Raw genomic sequence first — 19,835 nt, 5'->3', positions numbered from 1 at the left:
TAAACAAATCTGGTGGCACTGTTTTTTGTTCTTTTTTTTTAGCTATCTAATTACGTAATAAATAATAATTGACTCAGAACGAGGAAAAATATTTTTTTCATTTCAAAATCTTAATGCTTCTTAGTCTGGAGTGCATCTTCTGTCTTAGTCCGTTGGGTCATAACAAAAATATAAACTGAGTGGCTGATAAGCAGCAACTTTTATTTCTCATAGTTCTGGAGGGTGGGAAGTCTATGGTCAAGGTGCCAGCAGAGTTGATGTCCGGCGAGGTCCTGCATCCTGGTTCATGGATGGCCATCTTTGTGTTGCGTCCTTAAATGGTGGGAGGGAAAGGGACTTCTCTGAAGCCTCTTTTGTAAAGGCACTAATCCCATGCATAATGGCCCTGCCCTAATGACCTCATTATTTCCTAAAGGCCCCAACTCTGAATACCATCATATTGAGGGTTAGGAGTTTAATATACAAATTGAAAAATTTGTTTTTAGATACAGAGTCTTACTCTGTTACTCAGGCTGGAGTGCAGTGGTGCAATTATGGCTCTCTGCAACCTTGACCTGCCTGGCTCAAGTGATTCTCCTGCCTCAGCCTCTTGAGTAGTTGGGACTACAGGCATGTGCTACCACATCTGGCTAATTTTTAAATTTTCTTTAGAGACAGGGTCTCATTAGTTTTCCCAGACTGGTCCCAGACACCTGATTTCAAGTGATCCCCCTGCCTTAGACTCCCAAAGTACTAGGATTACATGCATAAACCACCATGTCTGGCAGCATGTAAATTATGAGAAGACACAAGCATTTATCTATAGTATTCCACCCCCTTCCCCCAAATTCATGTTATTCTCATATGTAAAACATTCATTCCATCCCAATAGCCCCGAAAATCGTAATTCATTTCAGCATGAACTCAAGAGTCCAAAGTCTCATGTAAATACCTTCTAAATCTGATATGAGTGAGGCAATTTCCTCTCCAGCTGTGAGCCTATGAAATCAAACAAGTTATAGGCTTCCAAAATACAATAGTGGGACAGGCATAGAAAGATATTCCCATCCGAAAGGGAGAAATGGGAAAGAAAAAAAGGGTAACAGGTCCCAAGTAGGTCTAAAACCCAACCACATCATACCTTAAAGCTTGAAAATTACCTTCTCTGACTTGATACTCTGCCTTCCAGGCCCACTGGGGTGGAGGTCCCACCTTCCAAACCCGTTGGGGTAAGAGTTCTCTCTTCTGGTCCCACTGAGGTGGTGGCCCTGTATTGCAGCTTTGCCATCTAGGGGTTGGGCCCCCAAGGTCCTGTTTCTATGATTTTGTATAGCTCTGCCTCCATAGCTTGCTGGGAATTGCCCTAGTGGGGGCTCTCTAGAGTGACCCTGCCCCCACAGTGGTTCCCTTCCTGCCCCACACTCTGCAGGCTGGAGTCCTGTGCCATGACTTTCTCAGGGAGGGGTTCCAGCTCTCCTGGGCATCCTTTGAAATGTAGGTGGAGGCTACTACACCCCCATGCCTTTGCTGAGTACAGTGCATGCTTCTCTGGCCAAAGGGCAGCTGAACAGTCAGGCCTGGGAGTATGGGACTGAATTTTACAATGTGAGAAGGTGCCTTGTGAGGGGGTGGCATGCCCTGAGGTGTCAAAAGTGCTGGTGGCCTCTCCTTTGGAACCATTATTCCCCCAGGGTCCTTGCACTCTGGATCTGTGATGGGAGGGGCAGTGCAGAGGATTTCTGAATTGCCTCTGGGGTCATTCTTCCACTGTTTTGGCAATACCTCCTGGCTTCTGTTGAGATGGCTGTCTAACCTTGTTAAATGATCACTTAGCTACACTCTCATCATTCTTTTCCTAACAGGCTTCTTAATTCTTTCAATACAGAGAGGCTGAGAGTTTTCCAAATCTTTAAGTTCTTCCTCTTTGATTAGCAATTCTGTCTTTGGATCATTCTCTCCTCTCACATTTTATTACAATATAAGCAGTCAGAAGAAATCCAGCTGCTCCTTCAACACTTTGTTAAGAAATTTTCTTAGCCAAGTATCCAATTTTATCACTCACAAGTTCTACCTTCCACAAAACATGAGGACACGAACACAATTTGCAATAAATAGCAAATCCATACAAGTTCTTTGCCATTTTATAGCAAGGATGGCCTTTCCTCCACTTTCCAGTAATGTATTTCTTATTTCTGTCTGAGATCGCATCAGAATTGCCTTTACTGTCCATATTTATACTAACATCTCTTCAGGATCATTTAGGTATTCTCTAAGATTGAGGCTTTTTCTATAGCTTTCCTCTTTCCTTTTTCAGCCCTTGCCAGAATTGCTTTTAAAGGTCTATTCATGGCAATATAGGCTTATTTTCTAGCCTGCACATCAAAACGCTTCCAGCCCCTTCCTGTTACTAGTTCCAAAGCCGCTTCCACATTTTTAGCTCTTTGTTATAGCAGCACCCCACTTCTCAGTTCCAATTTTCTGTCTTAGTCCATTTGGGTTGCTATAACAAAATCCTATAAACTGAATGACTTATAAGCAATGTACATTTGTTTCTCATAATTCCAGGGGCTGGGAAGTCTAAAATCAAGGTGCTGGTAGATTGGATGATCTATGAGAACTCATTTCCTGGTTCATGAATGGCTGTCATTCCATTATGTCCTCACATGGCAGAAAGGGCAAGGGAGTTCTCTGGGGCCTCTTTTATAAGGGTACTAATCACCTCCTAAAGGCTCCACTTCTTAACACTATCACATTAGGGGGTTTGGATTATTATTATTGTTATTTTTGAGATGGAGTCTTGCTCTCTCACCCAGGCTGGAGTGCAGTGGTGTGATCTCAGCGCACTGCAACCTCCACCTCCCAGGTTCAAGCGATTCTCCCACCTCAGTCTCCCGGGTAGCTGGGATTACAGGTGCACACCATCATGCCAGCTAATTTTCATAGTTTTAGTAGGGATGGGGTTTCACCATCTTGGCCAGACTGGCCTTGAACTCCTGACCTGTGATCCACCTGTCTTGGCCTCCCAAAGTGCTGGGATTACAGGCGTGAGCCACTGCCCCGGCCTCAGGGGTGTATATTTAACATAAGAATTTTGAGGTGGCACAAACATTCTCTAGCATTCTCTAAGTCTGAAATCTCTTATGATTATTATATATAGATGTAATTAATATATAGTAGGGGAAATTATATCTTACATATGTTTGGTTTAAAATAATCAAACTATTATATTCATTAAATATTATGTCCTAAATAAAACCATTTATTTGGAATCTAGTTAGAGTCTGATCATGAGAGTTTGGTATGAATTTCTAAGCTAGATGGGTGGTAGTAAAGCAGAGTGCTTCGAGATTAATTGTATGTGGATTCACATCTGAGCTTACCTGCAAATTGCCAGTTAGTGAAACCTTGAGCAAGATTTTATCCCCCAAAACCAAGTGTCCTCATCTATAAAATGGAAATGATTTTTCCTGCAGTACTTTAAAATGCTGCTATAAAGATTTAATGGTTTACATATATGTAAAACGCTTACTTTAGTGACTGACACATTGTAAATTCTCAATAAATAGCAAATCCATACAATTTGCCATTTTCTTCTTGGAGTTGAATGTTGAGTTGAATGTTTCACTGGAAAACTACTGTGGTCAGATAGAGTTGCATCTGTTATTTTAAAATCTGTATCTTTATTTGTTCATGAGGAAATGTTTATAACCAGCTACTCTACACTAGGAATTTCAGTTGGGACCCAAAGCTAGTCTTGTGATGTAGGAAGCACTTAAGCAAGGCAATATCCACCAGGGTCTCTCTGGGACCAAGAGGTAGGGCATTGTTCTGTTGTTTGGATTTTTACTAGAAGCAGCAGCAACTGGCAACTTGGTCCTTGTAGTTGATTGTTTATCAAGGATACAGCCCAATCCTTGCTTAAGTAACCAGCATTTATTGAGCACCTTCTATATACAGGAGTCTGTGCTGGACATTGTGAAAACCACACAAAACATAAGATACAGTGCTTGCTATGAAGCTTACCTCTAATTGGAAAGATCAGGTGTATTCACACAAGTCATTAGTTAACAATGTAATGTAGTACATAGGAGTACTAAATAAATACACTAGGCAGTGTTAGTTCATCAGAAGGAGGGAGCTGTATGGATTGAAATGATCAGTAAAGACTTTGTGTCACTTGGGCCAAGGATGAGTCTTAAATTATGGACAGAGGATTTTCTTTTTTTTTTCTTTCTTTTTTTCTTTTTTTTTTGAGATGGAATCTCACTCTGTCGTACTGGCTAGAGTACAGTGGCATGGTTCACTGCAACCTCTGCCTCCTGGGCTCAAGTGATTCTCCTGCCTCAGCCTCTCCAGTAGCTGGGACTACAGGCCCATGCCACCATGCCTGGCTAATTTTTGTATTTTTAGTAGAGACGGGGTTTTGTCATGTTGGCCATACTGGCCTCGAACTCCTGACCTCAAGTGATCCACCTGTCTTGGCCTCCCAAAATGCTGGGATTACAGGCATGAGCCACTGTGCCCGGCTGGACAGAGTTTTTATTGATAAGGTAAATGGGGCATTCTGGGAGCGGAAGCTGTTTTAACAAAGAAACTGTCCAGGTATGTTCATGGGTCAGTGGATGGCTCTGAACAAGGTTCATATAGCAGATCTGTGGAGAATAGCAGACACTGTGTAACAGAAAGTGTCTTGGAACATCTGCACTTGAGAATTCAGTGATGGCTTAAGACCAAATTTCCAATTCTAGAGTGCCTATGCAATTGGTAGTATCCACCATGTGCTAGGCACTCCATAGTTAGTGACATGGGACTGACCCCATCCTCATCTCAGGAAGCTTATCAATATGGTTGGGTGAGAGCAAGAAGACATTAATCAAATAATTATAAAATCAAGTGTAAAGTTTCACTTGTGAGAAGTGCAAGTATGTTATGCTATAAGACTCTATAAAAGCAAATTTTGCTTTTATTGAGGAAATCAGGAGGGCTTCTTTGAGGAAGTAACCTTTGGTTTGAGAACTGCAGGATGAGTCGTGTGAACAAGGCCTACAAGGAGGGGTGGTTCAGGAGGAGGAATCTCATGTGTCACGGTGCAGTCTGGCAAACAGCTGAGACTGAAGGGTCAGTGTAGCTGGACCTCAGAGTGAGAGCTCCCTGGTGTGAGATTAGATTTAGAGCTCCATGGTCTGGAACATGCAGGATGTTGTGAGCTCTGTTAGGGAGTCCTCCTGTGTTTTTTTCCAAATCTAATGGGAAGCTGCTGAAGGGCTTTCAGTGGGCTGTGTTGTGTGTCACCCTTGCTGCAGTTGAGAATGGACTGAAAAGCCAAGTTGGATATAGATTGACCTGGAAGGAGATCATTGCATTTGTCTAGGCACTTTAAAGGCAGGGACAATTGAAACAGAAGAAAAAGCAGATCTATCTGAGAGCTATTTAGGAAGTAACATTGATAGGACTTGGTGACATATTGGGTAGAGTGGGTTTCTGGATGTACTAACTGGATACATGATGGTTGTATTAGTTTGTTGTTGCACTGCTATAAAGAAATACCTGAGACTGGGTAATTTATAAAGAAAAGAGGTATCATTGACTCATGGTTCTTTAAGCTGTACAGGAAGCACAGTGGCTCCTGCCTCTAAGGAGGGCTTCAGAAAACTCATAATCATGGTAAAAGGCAAAGGAGAAGCATATCTTACATATGGCTGGAGCAAGAGGAAGAGAGAGAAGGGGAAGCACCACATGTTTTTAAACAAGCAGATGTTGTGAGAACTCTATCATGAGAACAGCACCAAAGGGATGGTACTAAATCATTCATGAAGGATCCACTGGTGTCGTCCAATCACCTTCCACCGGGCCCTACCTCCAACATTGGGGATTACAATTAAACATGATATTTGGTGGGGACACAGATCCAAACTGTAACAGTGGTTCTACTCACTGATAAAGGAGGCATTGGAAGAAGATCAGACCTCTGAAGGAGGATCTTGAGATCTGTTTCAGACGTGTTGTGTTCACGGTATCTTTGAGACATCTAACAGGAGATGGTGATTAGGTAGTTGTATTATGGGTCTGGAGCTCAGAACAGAACTTTGGACTAGAGCTAATGAACTTTGAGCCCATACACAAGTCTCCAGTGACCTTCACTGAATTGCATATAGATGGCCACTGAAGTTGGGTATGAGCCTGAGATTGCTTAGGGGAGAACAGAGAACGAATGAAATGTGGAGTGGTTCTGTGACTAGGCCTTCAGGAACTCCAACAGATAATGGCCCAGTGGAAGAGGATGAGCTCTCCAAAGAGGTAGAAAGGTTGCATCTGTTAGGATGTCTTTGGCTGACAGAGGCTTTAAGGTATAAGCACTTTGGTTGTTTACTCAGTAGGATGTCCTGAAGATGGCTCCGCAATATCAGGGGGCTGAGATCTTGGAATTCCCCTTATATTTGTAAGAAGGCTGCCACTGTGGAGATTATTATAACCTCACATGACTACATCCAAAAACAGGTAATAGGATCAAGCAGGGTCATTAAGAGAAAAGTCTCCTGGTGTACCTCTTTTGTTTTATCAGAGGGAGAAAGTATGTCTCAGAAGCTCTCCAGCAGATTTTCTCTTTGTTCTTACTGTCCAGAACTGAGTTACATGGCTACCTCTAGCTGCAAGGGGCCCTGGGAAAGTATCTTGCTTTTGTACTCTTTGTATTGGTGTCTGAGTCCATTTTACACTACTATAAAGAACTGCCAGAGACTGGGTAATTTATAAAGAAAAGAGGTTTAATTGACTCCCAGTTCCGTATGGCTGGGAAGCCTCAGGAAACTTACAATCATGGTAGAAGGTGAAGGGGAAGCAAAGGAAAGAGAGAGCTAGCAATTGCAGGGAAAACTGCCTTTATGAAACCTTCAGATCTTGTGAGAACTCACTCACTATCATGAGAACAGCATCATGGAAACTGCCCCCATGATCCAAACACTTTCCACTAGGTTTCTTCCTAAAACCTGGGGATTACAATTCAAGAGGAGATCTGGGTGGGGACACAGTTTAACCATATCAACTGGCAATTGGACAAGCAAAAAAGGGTGTTGGCAGCAGTTAGGTAGCAACAGTATTGTCCACCACAGGAGACAGGGGAGGGTCATTCATATTATGAAGCCAAGAAAAGAGTGTTTCAAAAAGGAGACAGTAGTCAGCAGTACTGAATGTGGCTGAAAAGTCAAGTAAGATGCAGACTGAAAAATGTGCATTGGATTGAATGACAGGGAGGTCACTGGTGAATAAAGCATGAACTACTTCAGTGTAAGGACAGGCCTGGAATATAGATTAAGGAAGGTATCAAAAGGCATCTAACTAGGTTGAAAGTATCTTTCTTCCCCAAATGAAGATAAGCAAGTCAAGGAAGCTTGATGTTGTGTAGCTTCTAAAAATTCCTCTACAAGATGGAACTGAGGATGAAATGAAAAACTCCACTCTAATCCATCAAGTCTGTCACTTGCTATCCATTCAGCCTTAGGCAAGTTGGACACTGAGTCTTAGTTTCCTAACTGCGCCATGGTAATTGTAAGATAATACATATAAAGCTCTTTCTACAATATCTAGCAAATAATGAATGCTCAATAAACGTGAGCTTTTATTATGATTCTGTTGGGCTAGTTTTTTTTTCCTATGTAGATCTTATGTTTATATAAGTTTATTTTGTGAATGTATGATTACTAGGGACTTTAAAAATATTTCCATTGTTAACATGAAGCACGAAATACTTCTCAAAGACCTTGGAACAAAGCTTAATAAAGTCAAGGGCTTAAGTGATTTTTTTAAAGCATGAATATATGGAGAGAAATTATTTCTTATTTAATGATTAGAGACTGAAAAGTCATACTGAAGAAATTTGTTATATTTATATCAAAAGATGTTTTGTCTGGTATTTACATTTCATGTATGAATTACGTTTTCTACATTACAGTGTATCATTGTCAATTACTGGAATGCCTCATGAAATATAAACAAGAAGTCTGGAAAGTAAGTTTTGGGTCAAATTTAACCCATAGTCACAAACTTAATTTGCACAATAAAGTAAAAATTATTTACATAATAAAACTGTTGTTTAGGTCAAACTTGTTGATGTCCTAATATTTTGATGTGGCAGAACCTATAATTCTTTTTTTAATTGTTAATTATTTATCATTCAGAGCAGAAATGATACTTTCAGAACATCGTGTCTTGACGGATAAAGTAATTGGATATATCTTATTCTTGGAATTAAGCTAATATTATATGTTATGACAGTTTTATTTAATTTGAAAGGTTGCTTGAGAATCTGTCCTCTTTTAAATAGGAGATGTGAATGTTTAAGAAATGTGATTAGGAAAATATTTTTTCAAATGCAGTATTTGGCAAAGTGGCTTATGTTATTCTAAAATCTTTCTTTAACATCAATCTGATTAGAGATGAATTTGTTAAAAGATAAAGTACTTTGCACACTACCTGTGAGGGCTCATTTACAGAAGGACCAATAAATACACAAATCATACAAATATAATGTTTTAATGTGATCTAATCTGTGAAACATGACTGCATGAGATTCCAGAGAAATTACTCACCTCAAACCCCTCCATTAGAATTTTCACTGCTTTGGTAATGTTGAAGTCTGTACCTTTATTTTTATTTCATGATGCTAAGTCAAAATATGCTTGCTGTTTCCTTTAGGATCTTTTGTATGTGATTGCGTATGGGCCTTCACAAGTGAAGCCTCCAGCTGTGCAAATGCTTTTCCACTACTGGCCCAATTTAAAACCTCCTGGGGCAATAAGCGAGTACAGGGGGTTGCAGTACACAGGTAAGAGGAGAGGAGCCCTGTGATGCCCCATATGTATTTCTCCTGTGCCACATTGGCCTCACCTACTCATACATATATTTTTATCTTGCTGGATTATATTTACTGTGCCTTTGGACATGGTCATAAATCCTTTCTGAAACTAAATGGTTTAAAGATGAATTAGTTCAAATCAATTTCAAAAGCATTTATGGCATCAGGGCAAATTGCCTTATGTCCCAGTCCCATTTGATATACCATTGGCTGAGGGTCTTAACTCTAGCTACCATTAATCACGCCACAGGCATGAGCAGTGAGAGTGATGCTGCACATTTGCTCATCATTTAGCAGAAACTCCAACTAGCTGATTCTGCTCTGATAAGAAGACTTGGAGCACTTTCAATATCACCAGCTCATGTACTAAATAAAAATTAAATGATCCTGATAGGCCAGGCGTGGTGGCTCACACCTGTAATCCCAGCACTTTGGGAGACTGAGACGGGTGGATCACCTGAGGTCTGGTGTTTGAGACCGGCCTAGCCAACATGTGAAACCCCGTCTCTACTAAAAATACAAAAATTAGACAGTTGTGGTTGTTTGTGCCTATAATCCCAGCTACTTGGAAGGCTGAGGCAGAAGAATCGCTTGATCCCAGTAGGCGGAGGTTGCAGTGAGCCGAGATTGTGCTACTGCACTCCAGCCTGGGTGACTGAGTGAGACTGTCTCAAAAAAACAAATAAAAAATGACCCCGATAGCCTGGTTGCTTAGCAAGTCAACAGTGGATGAATCTTGGTATAATTAATAATGAAGAGAACATTAACTTTAAATGCAATGACAGATATCTACAAAAAAAAAAATCCTGCAAAACAAACAAACAGATCAACAACCTCCAGGCCCTAGAAGGTTGTTTATATTTATATAATATTAAATAAAAGAAGAAACCTATGGCTAATGGAATTTTGATGCCCTTGTTCACCTTTTTGCCCCACTTAATTCTAGATCTATTTTTCTGAGAATGAGAGAGATGGATATTTTGCAAGGTTAACTTTTCTCCAGGTTATTGTAGGATTGCATACTGATGTTCTGAGAATCTACTTATTTGTTTGCATTACTGCTATTTACAAAGGTGATTTGAGGTGGTTTTCAAGGGGATTTAACTGAATTCAGGTGTCTGATTTATTTTCCTTGATGAAAGACTTAAAATCAAGTATTAGAGATAGTGATACTTGTTGTTTGGGCTTTGGTGGCCCTTGGTGGGCTTATTCTAAACCCAAACTACATGATAGCAATAATAAAAACAACAAAGGTAGATAATAAGTACATTTTTCAAAATTGGGAATTGGTATCCTTGGTGCTATATATCACAGATAGCAGAGAATGTTTAAGTGTTGCTAAGTGAATAATTCAAATGTAAAAGCAGCACAAAATATGGAAGCATTAATAGAATAAAAGGTGAAACAACTGAAATATTTGACACTAACGTCTCATTTGATCCCTGAAATAAGCACTTACCTGAAGTATAAATGGATAATCAGTATTAAATAACATTTATCTATTCAATAAATATTTGATGAGTAACTACTCTGTGCCAGACACTACTTTCTGTTAATGATACAGGAACCAACAGAAAACCAGACCTCATGGAATGTACTACAATCTAGATATGGAAATCCATTCATTTTATTCAACAAATGTTTACGGAATGGCTACTATTAGGCAGACATTATTCTCGGCACTCTTGGTGAAGCAGTAAAGAAAACATGAAAATCATTAATGTTTTGGAGCTTACAGTCTAATTGTCAAGGAAAGACCCCAAAACTGACTTAAAGGGTAATAAGTTTTAAAGTAGAGCAAATTCAGAGAACTTTGGGGACACACAGGAAGGGTCTCTAACCTCACCAGGAGGATGGGCAAGTTTGGGAAGGGGTATTTGTTAAGGAAGGTTCTCAAGTAAGTGACATTTAAGCTGATACCTGAAGGATATGTACATACTAGATGTCAGAAACAGGTGAGCCACGAGTGGATAAAGTGTGAGTTGGAAGGCAGAAGGCACTGCAGGCAGAAGATAGCATGTTAGTATTTAGGAGCTGGAAAAAGTCCAGTGCAGCCAGACATTGGAGTGAGAGGAGGAGAGTAGCCAGAGGTCAGGCAAGAGGCTGATAGGCCTGGGAAGGAGTTTGAATTTTATCCAAACAGCAAAGTGACACCAGGTACAGGTTTTAAATTGAGAAGCCACTTGAGCATCCCAAAAGCCCAGCAAACTGACAGCTACTTCCACCTATCCCTGTGGCCGTTGCCCCAGGAAGGTTCAGTCAAACCTGTCTTCACTGAAATAGCTCAGCCTATGCCCACTACAACCAGAGCAACTTTCATCTTTTCTTGTGCTCTCTGAATCAAGATATCTCTAAGACCATTCATTCTTCAGTTCATCCTTGCAATGACATGGTCCTGCTTCCATTCTTTCAGCAGTCTGTTATGGCATGCCTGCTGCCCTCCAGGCACTGTCCTAGGCCCTGGGAAGTAGCTCTCTTGAAACTCCCATTCTAGTAGACCATGGCATTCTGTGTAGAAATCAAAAGATCACAGAAAAATAATCATTCTGGTCTCTAGATTACTACTTATCCACTACTGGCTGCTTGTCAGACATTGTTTAGTTGCTTATTATATTATCTAATTATTTTAGCCCTCTCCTAATTGAACACAATTTATGGACAAGGCACCATATTATGTTTTACCAATGTATTGTCAATTAATCCTTACAAAAATATTGGGAAGTCACTTGTCTTATTTCCGTTCTACAGATGAGGAGTGGAACACAGAGTTTAAGTAACATACTTAAATTCACGCAAAAATAAGGGCACAGATTGAATTTGAACCCCACATTTTTTTACTTTAACTGTACTACATCACTTTTTTCAGTTCAGTTATTTAATTAAACATTAGCTAAAGCATTAAAATTGTCTGCAATGCCTACTGCAAGACATACCAAAGAGTATCATCAGTATTTAAATGGCACTATAACTCCAAATATTCTTAATAATGAAAATTATATGGACACAGGATTTTATTAACTTAGAAGCTCAAAGATAAAATGCTTTCTTAGGAACTAGCACCTTTGTTTGTTTTCCCAGTGATTTACAGTATTTCCTCTTTAAAAAGTAAAAATTTAGCCAGGTACGGTGGCTCATGCCTGTAATCCCAGCACTTTGGGAAGCAGAGGCAGGCAGATCACCTGAGGTCAGGAGTTGGACACCAGCCTGGCCAACATGGTGAAACCCCATCTCTACTAAAAATACAAAAATTAGCTGGGTGTCATGGTGCATGCCTGTAATCCCAGCTAATGGGAGGCTGAGGTTGCAGTGAACTGAGATTGTGCCATTGCACTCAAGCCTCGGCAAGAGACCAATTCTCCATCTCAAAAAATAAAAAAATAAATACGAAGTAAAAATTTTTTTAAAAAGGAAAATTTACTTACAGAAAAATTATAGCAATATGTAAAGAGGAAAAACCACACCACCATCCAGAAATGACCATTGTTAACATTTTGGTTTATTTCCAGGTTTTGATGAACTTTAAAAAATACAATTAAGATCATATTGTATGTAATTACACAAGGCTCCTGCCAACTATTTATGATAAAAGATGGCAAACACAGAAAAGTTTAAAGAATCACTAGGAACACACAGGGTTAATGATTGTTAGTAATTCACCATAATTTTCACATATATGTGTAAGAATTATATATTACTTTTTAAACATAGTTAACATGGGAACATTTACAGCTCATACAAAGAAGATCAAATAATGAGAATTTGGTGATGTACAATGTTTGTTCCTTTTTGGTTTATTAGTGTATATCAGTAACACCTGCTTCAATTATTTTGGTCTTAAAGATGCAAAAAATTAATGTCTCCTATTTTTGTGGGACTCCCATGTGTATGTACATAATTAAAACAATTTTTTCTCCTGTTTAAAAAAAGATGCAAAAAATTATAACAAGTTTCTTGACAATGAAAATAGCTGTTATGTTGTTCTATGCTTCTCTGCTTCTGTGGGAGAGAAAGAAATTATTTAGTAATTTTTCTGTTACCGTGTCCCAACTAGTAAATAATTTAGCCCTTGTTAGTAAGAAACAGAACCAGTTATTGTTTAGTTTCCATTTGAACTACAGGACAAAAGATGTTGCACAAGACGTACACCTCCAAGAAACAGACTCTACATTTCCAAGACAGGGATTGTACCTTTCTAAGACACAGACTGTTGCAAAAGTAGATAGAGACTAACTCAAGATAGTACTACAAGGTGAAATTTTGGTCTAAGCTACCAAGTATCACATCAGTACAACTGGATTTTTGAATTGTATACAAGTATAAGACGTTCTACCAGTTCTTTTATGTCACACGGAGTTCTTGGTTATCTTTTTTATTAACTCGATTTTATCTCTACATAATTAAAAATGTTGTAAAACTTTTTTACTGGTGCATTGCGTACATGCAGAAAATCATAAATTTATAAGTATTCATGGGACATCTCCTACCATGTGCTCCTTCTTACACCCCAAAGGCAACTATTGACATGGCTTCCAATACCTGAGATTAGTTTCATCTGTTTTAGAATTTTATAGAAATAGAATAATTTATTATTTATTTGTGTGTATATGACTGTGTGTGTGTGTTGTGTGTGTGTGACTTGTTCATGGTGTTGAGGATAACTGTACTTTGTTCATTTTTATTGCTGTACTTAATTCTCCCAAATGAATGTACCATAGTTTACCTATCCATTCTATTACTAATGAAGGTTTGGATTATTCTCTCTTTCTGGCTTTTATAAATAATGCACCTATGAACATCCTTGTTTATGTCCTTTGGTGCATACTTGTATACATTTGTTAGGTGCCCAAGGTGGAATTTCTGTATCAGAGGATGTACATATATCCAACTTTGATGGATAATAGCAAACAGCTTTCCAAAATAGTTGTATTAATTTATGCTCTCCTTAGTGGTGTATGAGAGTTCTTTTTGTCTTATTTTCCACATTTTGGGTGTGATTTTGTTTTGTTAGTTTTTAAAATTTTAGTCATTTTTAAGGGTGGGTAGAAGTATCTTATTGTGATTATAATTTGCATTTCTCTGATTACTAATGAAGCTGAACATTTCTTCATATGCTTATTTGCCATTTGAATATCCTCTTATATAATCTTGGTCAGTTATATGTGTTGCAAATACCTTGTTTTTTATTTTCTTAATAATATCTTATTATTAAAGTTATTTTAATGTTATCAACTTAGCATTCTTTGTCTTCATATTTAATCCTTTTTATGTCCTATCTAAGAAAATCCTTCCCTACCCCCAAATTATAATGCTTTTTTGTTACCTTCTATAATTTTTGTTTTTTATCTATTAGATTTATCTGGAATTAATTTTTCTATATGGTATGAGGGAATGGCCAATTTCTTTCTCTTATGGATAGCCAGTTGATTCAAAATTATTTATTGAAAATATTATTCTTTCCTTACTACTCTGTGGTACCATTTTTTTGTCATAGTCATAGTCATAAATCAAGTGTCTATTTAAAAATGGTTCTGTCTCTAGATTCTTAGTTCAACTGGTATATTTTTCCTTTTATCAATACCATACTGTTTAAATTACAGTAGCTTAATAATAAAATTTTATATCCAGCTGTGGAAGTCCTTTTACCTTGTTATTATTGCTCTCTCCATCTTCCTTGTCTTTACCTACTTTCTCCTCTTTCTGTTTTTCCCTTCTTCTCCTTCATTTCTTCCTCCTCCTTCAATGATATCTTGCCTATTCCTAGCTCTTTGCTAAGTTCAAGAGCTTTTCAAGTTAAACATATACAAGCACTCATACTGCTACTATTTTGATTGGGATTGTCTTGAATCTATGTTGAGATAATCTTGATCAATTTGGAAAACTGACATCTTTGTAATATTGAACCTTCCAATCCATGAACATGGTATATCTCTTCATTTATTTAGGCTTTTTTTTTTTTAAAGATGCCCTCTTTTTCTAGTTGTCTATTAGATGTAGATGTGTAGATGTAGTTTATTTCTAGATATTTAGTTTTAGAATATTATTGTCAATGATACATGTTCTAAAAATTACATTGTCTGACTCTTTGTTGCTAATATGTAGATGCAATTAGTTTTTAGTATATTGGTCTTGTATTCAGCAAATTTGCTAAATTACTTTTCAGTTCTAATAATTTATTATGGTAGTCTTGCTTAAAAATTAATTTAATACACACAATTATATTATTGTTGAATAATACAAATGTTAATGTCTCTTTCTCAATCCATAAGCCTTTTATGTCTTCTTGCCTTATTGCAGTGACTTAAACCTCACAGTGGTATGCTGATTCCTAAATCCTGTGCTACACTGATTCCTAAATCCTTCATGGTTTCTTCTTTGACCCATAGGTCATCTAGAAGGAGATTTATAGCTTTATCCTTCTGTGGTCAGATAATACACTTTGTATTATTTCATTCCATTGACATTTTTAACACTTTCTTTAGGGCTGAGCATATGGTCATTTTTGTAAATGTTCCTGTGTAAAGAACTTAAAAAGAACTTCTGTTTGGCAGTTGCTTGTACAGTTTTCTACATGTGTCAATGAAATCAAATTTGTAATTGTTTAGTTCAAATCTTCTTTGTTTTCATTATATTTTTGCTCATTTCTTCTATCTGTTACCAAGAGCAGGGTGTTAAAAATCTCTTACTATGATTGTGGATTTGTCTATTCCTCTTTGTAGTTCTGTCAGTGCTTGCTTTATATATTTCCAGGCTGCATTATTAGGTATATACAAATTTAGAATGCAGTATCTTCTCAGTTAATTGAAAGTTTTACCATTATGAAATGCATGTCTTTATCTCTTCTAATACTTTTTGTGTTAAAATCTACTTTGTCTTATACTAATGTAGCTATACCAGCTTTCATGAGTGTTTGCATGATATAACTTTTCCCATCTTTTAATTTTCAATTTTTTTGTATTCTTATATTTTATGTGTATCTTGTAATCAGCATATAGTTGTTCTTTAAACTCCATATTCATGATTTTTGCCTTTTAATGGAAGCATTTATCCTGTATATATGTAATGTAGTTACGGGTATATTTGACTTTAAATCCACAATTTTCTATTGTAATCTATTTTTCCTGCCCTTTTTTCTTTTCTCTCTCTTTGGCTTTTTTTTTTTTTTGGTCTCTTTTGCACTGATTAAGTATATTTAAATATTTCATCACCCCATCTTTGGCTTAGTAAGTTATTTAGTCCTGTACTATTATTTTTGTTTTTGTTTTTTTTTGAGACAGAGTCTGGCTCTGCCACCAGGCTGGAGTGCAGTGGTGTGATCTCAGCTCACTGCAACCTTTGCCTCCCGGGTTCAAGCTATTCTCCTGCCTCAGCCTCCTGAGTAGCTGGGATTACAGGCACCTGCCATTATGTCTGGCTAATTTTTTGTATTTTAGTAGAGTTGGGGTTTCACCATCTTGGCCAGGATTGTCTCAATCTCCTGACCTCATGATCCGCCCACCTCAGCCTCGCAGAGTGCTGGGATTACAGGCATGAGCCACCATGTCTGGCAGTCTTCTACTATTCTTTTAATCATTACTGTAGAGATTATATCATGCATTCTTGACATATCAGTGTCCAGTATAAAGTAATGCTTTTATCTCTTTGTGTAAAAGTGGTAGAAGATTTTAACTCCTTTTACTCCCTCCTGACTTCTATGCTATACTTTGTTATATATATGTGTGTGTGTGTGTGTGTGTGTGTGTGTGTGTGTATATATACATATATATATATATTCCACAAAACATAATTACTGTTGTTCAGTGCAGTCAGATTTTCCATTTTATTGCTCTTTTTCTTTTTTTGTATCTCTAAGCTCCTGAGATTGAAAATTTTAAAAATAATGTCCTTTCATATTTGCTTTAGTGCCATTCTACTGAAGATATGTTTTCTCAGTATTTGTCTGAAAATGTCTTTGCTTTGCCTTTGTTTCGTAAGGCTATTTTCTCATTGTATACAATTTTTTTTTTAATGGAGTTTCACTTTTGTCACCCAGGCTGGAGTGCAATGGTGTGATCTCAGCTTATGCAACCCCTGCCTCCCTGGTTCAAGTGATTCTCCTGCCTCAGCTTCCCAAGTAGCTGGGATGACAGGCCTCTGCCACCATGCCCAGCTAATTTTTGTATTTTCAGTAGATACAGGGTTTTACCATGTTGACCAGGATAGCCTTGATTGGCAGTCATTTTATTTTTCATACTTTGAAGGTATTTCATGGTTTTCTCATTTTCATTGTTTTTATAAAAAATTGACTTTGTATCAAAGTAAATTGCCAATTATAACTCTTTTGGAGGTAAACTTTTCTTTGTCTTAAAAATTTTCTCTTGGCCGGGCGCGGTGGCTCATGCCTGTAATCCCAGCACTTTGGGAGGCCGAGGCGGGTGGATCACGAGGTCAAGAGATCGAGACCATCCTGGTCAACATGGTGAAACCCCGTCTCTACTAAAAATACAAAAAATTAGCTGGGCATGGTGGCACGTGCCTGTAATCCCAGCTACTCAGGAGGCTGAGGCAGGAGAATTGCCTGAACCCAGGAGACGGAGGTTGCGGTGAGCCGAGATCGCGCCATTGCACTCCAGCCTGGGTAACAAGAGCGAGACTCCATCTCAAAAAAAAAAAAAAAAAAAAAAAAAAAAATTTCTGTTTATTTTTTATTTCTGGCAGCTTTACTGTGATATATCTAGTTATGATATTCTCTATATTTGTCATTTTGGAGGGGTTCATAGGACTTGTTAATCTGTGGCTTGATGTATTTTGTCATTGGAAAATTGTCAGGCTTATCTCTCTTGTTAGTGGTAGTACTTTATTAAGGTATATTTTGCATAGGTTAGATGCACTAATATCAAATATACAGCTGGGTCAATTATGACGAATGTAAATGCTCATGTAATCATCATCCAGATAAAGATAATGGAATGTTTCCATCAACCCAGGAAGTAATGGTATGCCTTTTCCAAACACCATCCCCTTCTCTCACTCTAAAGTGATCACTATTCTGGTTTCTACATAATTCATATATTGATCTAATTCAGGTATCATGTAAATGGAGATCAAACACTATATATTTTTTTATGTCTCACTCCATTCAGTCAACATATTATTGAGATTAGTCCATGTTTTTGTGGATATTAGTAGTTCTTTTTTTTACTGCTAAGTATTCCATTGCATGGCTATATCATTTGTTTATCAACCTTGCTATCAATGTATATTTGGGTTGTTTTCAGTTTTTAGCCAGTATACATAAAGCTGCTATGAATATCTTATACAATACAAGTTTTTTTGTGGACTTATGCATTTATTTCTCTTGGGTATATACCTAGGACTGGAATTGCTGGTTTATAGAGTTTATAAGATATTTCTAAACAGTTCTGTAAAGTGTTTATGCCATTTTACATTTCATCCAACAGTTTATGAGAGTTTCAGTTGCCCTCCACTCTGCTATCACTTGCAATTGTTCGTGTTTTTAATTTTAGTCATTCTGGTGGGTGTATATCTTGTGGTTTTAATTTAAATTTCTTGGATGACTGCTATTGAGCACATTTTTATATAATGATTAGTTATTCATATGTCTTATGAAGTATCTGAGAAAGTCTTTTACCAATTATTGATTGGATTCTTTACCTTTTGGTTGATGATATGTAGTTGTTCTTTATTTAATTTGATATAAGTCATTTGTCAGATTTATATAATATTAATATTTTATTCCAGTCTTGGGGTTACTGTTTTATTTCCCTGTCTTTTTTGATGAGCATGAGTTTTTAATTTTGGTAAATTCAAATATATCATTTTTGATTTTATGGTTAATGCCTTTCATGACCTTTCTAAGAAATCTTTGCCTTCTCCAAGATTGTGAAGATTTTTCTCCTAGAAGGTCTATATTTACATTTAAAGTATATGTTCTGACTTAAGTTTAATTTTTGCATATGATGGGTATGGCTTATTGACTTCTTTATGATTTATGTTTCATGTGGTGGCATGCTCCTGTTAATTTATAAAGAAAAGAGGTTTAGTTGGCATATGGTTCTGTGGGCTGTACAGGCTTCTGTTTCTGGGGTGGCCTCAGGAAACTTACAATAATGACAGAATGTGAAGGGGAAGAAGGCACATCTTCACATGGCTGGTGGGTGGGCGGGTGTGCACACACTTTTAAACAACCAATTCTCCAAGCACTCACTTACTATCGTGAAAACAGCAAGAGGGAAATCCCCTTCATCCAATCACCTCATGATCCTTATGATCCGATCACCTTTCATCAGGCCCCTGCTTCAACCATGGGAATTACAATTCAACATGAGATTTGTGTGAGGAAATCTAAATAATATCAATTCACCCCTTGCCCCTCCAAAATAACATGTCCTTCTCACATTTCAAAACACAATCGGCCACGTACAGTGGCTCATGCCTATAATCTCAGCACTTTGGGAGGCTCAGGTGGGCAGATCATAAAGTCAGGGATTTGAGACCAGCCTGGCCAACATGGTGAAATCCTTGTCTCTACTAAAAATACAAAGATTAGCCGGGTGTGGTGGTACGTGCCTGTAGTCCCAGCAACTCAGAGGCTGAGGGAGTAGAATCGCTTGAGCCCAAGAGGTGGAGGTTGCATTGAGCCTTGACTGTACCATTGCACTCCAGCCTAGATGACAGAGCAAGACTCTGTCTTAAACACACACACATACACACACACACACACAATCATGTCTTCTCAACAGTCTTCCAGAGTCTTAGCTCATTCCAGCATTAACTCAAAAGAACAGCCTAAAGTCTTGTCTGATATAAGGCAAGTCCCTTCCACCTATGATTCTGTAAAATGAAAAACAAGTTAGTTACTTCCAGATTACAGTGGGGGTAGAGGTATTGGGTAAATGCTCCCTTTTTAGGAAGCATTTGGCCAAAACAAAGGGGCTACAGGGCTCATGTCTGAAAACCAGCAGGGCAGTCATTAAATTTTAAAGCTCCAAAATATTCTCCTTTGACT

At 37.9% G+C, this 19,835-nt stretch overlaps 1 protein-coding gene across 19 annotated transcripts in view; it reads left to right on the top strand.

Moving 5' to 3' along the window:
- Positions 1-19,835, top strand: part of UNC79 (unc-79 homolog, NALCN channel complex subunit) — a 279,776-nt gene that overhangs the window by 62,599 nt on the left and 197,342 nt on the right. For 17 of the 19 annotated variants that reach the window (XM_032287551.1, XM_032287562.1, XM_032287558.1 and 14 more), the window contains 2 exons: positions 7,928-7,983; positions 8,671-8,800. The exons of the other annotated variants lie outside the window; for them this stretch is intronic. In XM_032287551.1, the coding sequence (XP_032143442.1) occupies positions 7,928-7,983; positions 8,671-8,800 (186 nt within the window). The remainder of the gene's footprint in view (positions 1-7,927; positions 7,984-8,670; positions 8,801-19,835) is intronic. 19 annotated transcript variants of the gene reach the window in all.

The sequence above is a fragment of the Sapajus apella genome, unplaced genomic scaffold (genome assembly GCF_009761245.1).
Source record: "Sapajus apella isolate SASKATOON/1434 unplaced genomic scaffold, GSC_monkey_1.0 scaffold20, whole genome shotgun sequence".
Classification (NCBI taxonomy): Eukaryota; Metazoa; Chordata; class Mammalia; order Primates; family Cebidae; genus Sapajus; species Sapajus apella.
The sequence above is the reverse complement of the archived record's forward strand: the minus strand, read 5'-3'. Positions and strand labels throughout refer to the sequence as shown.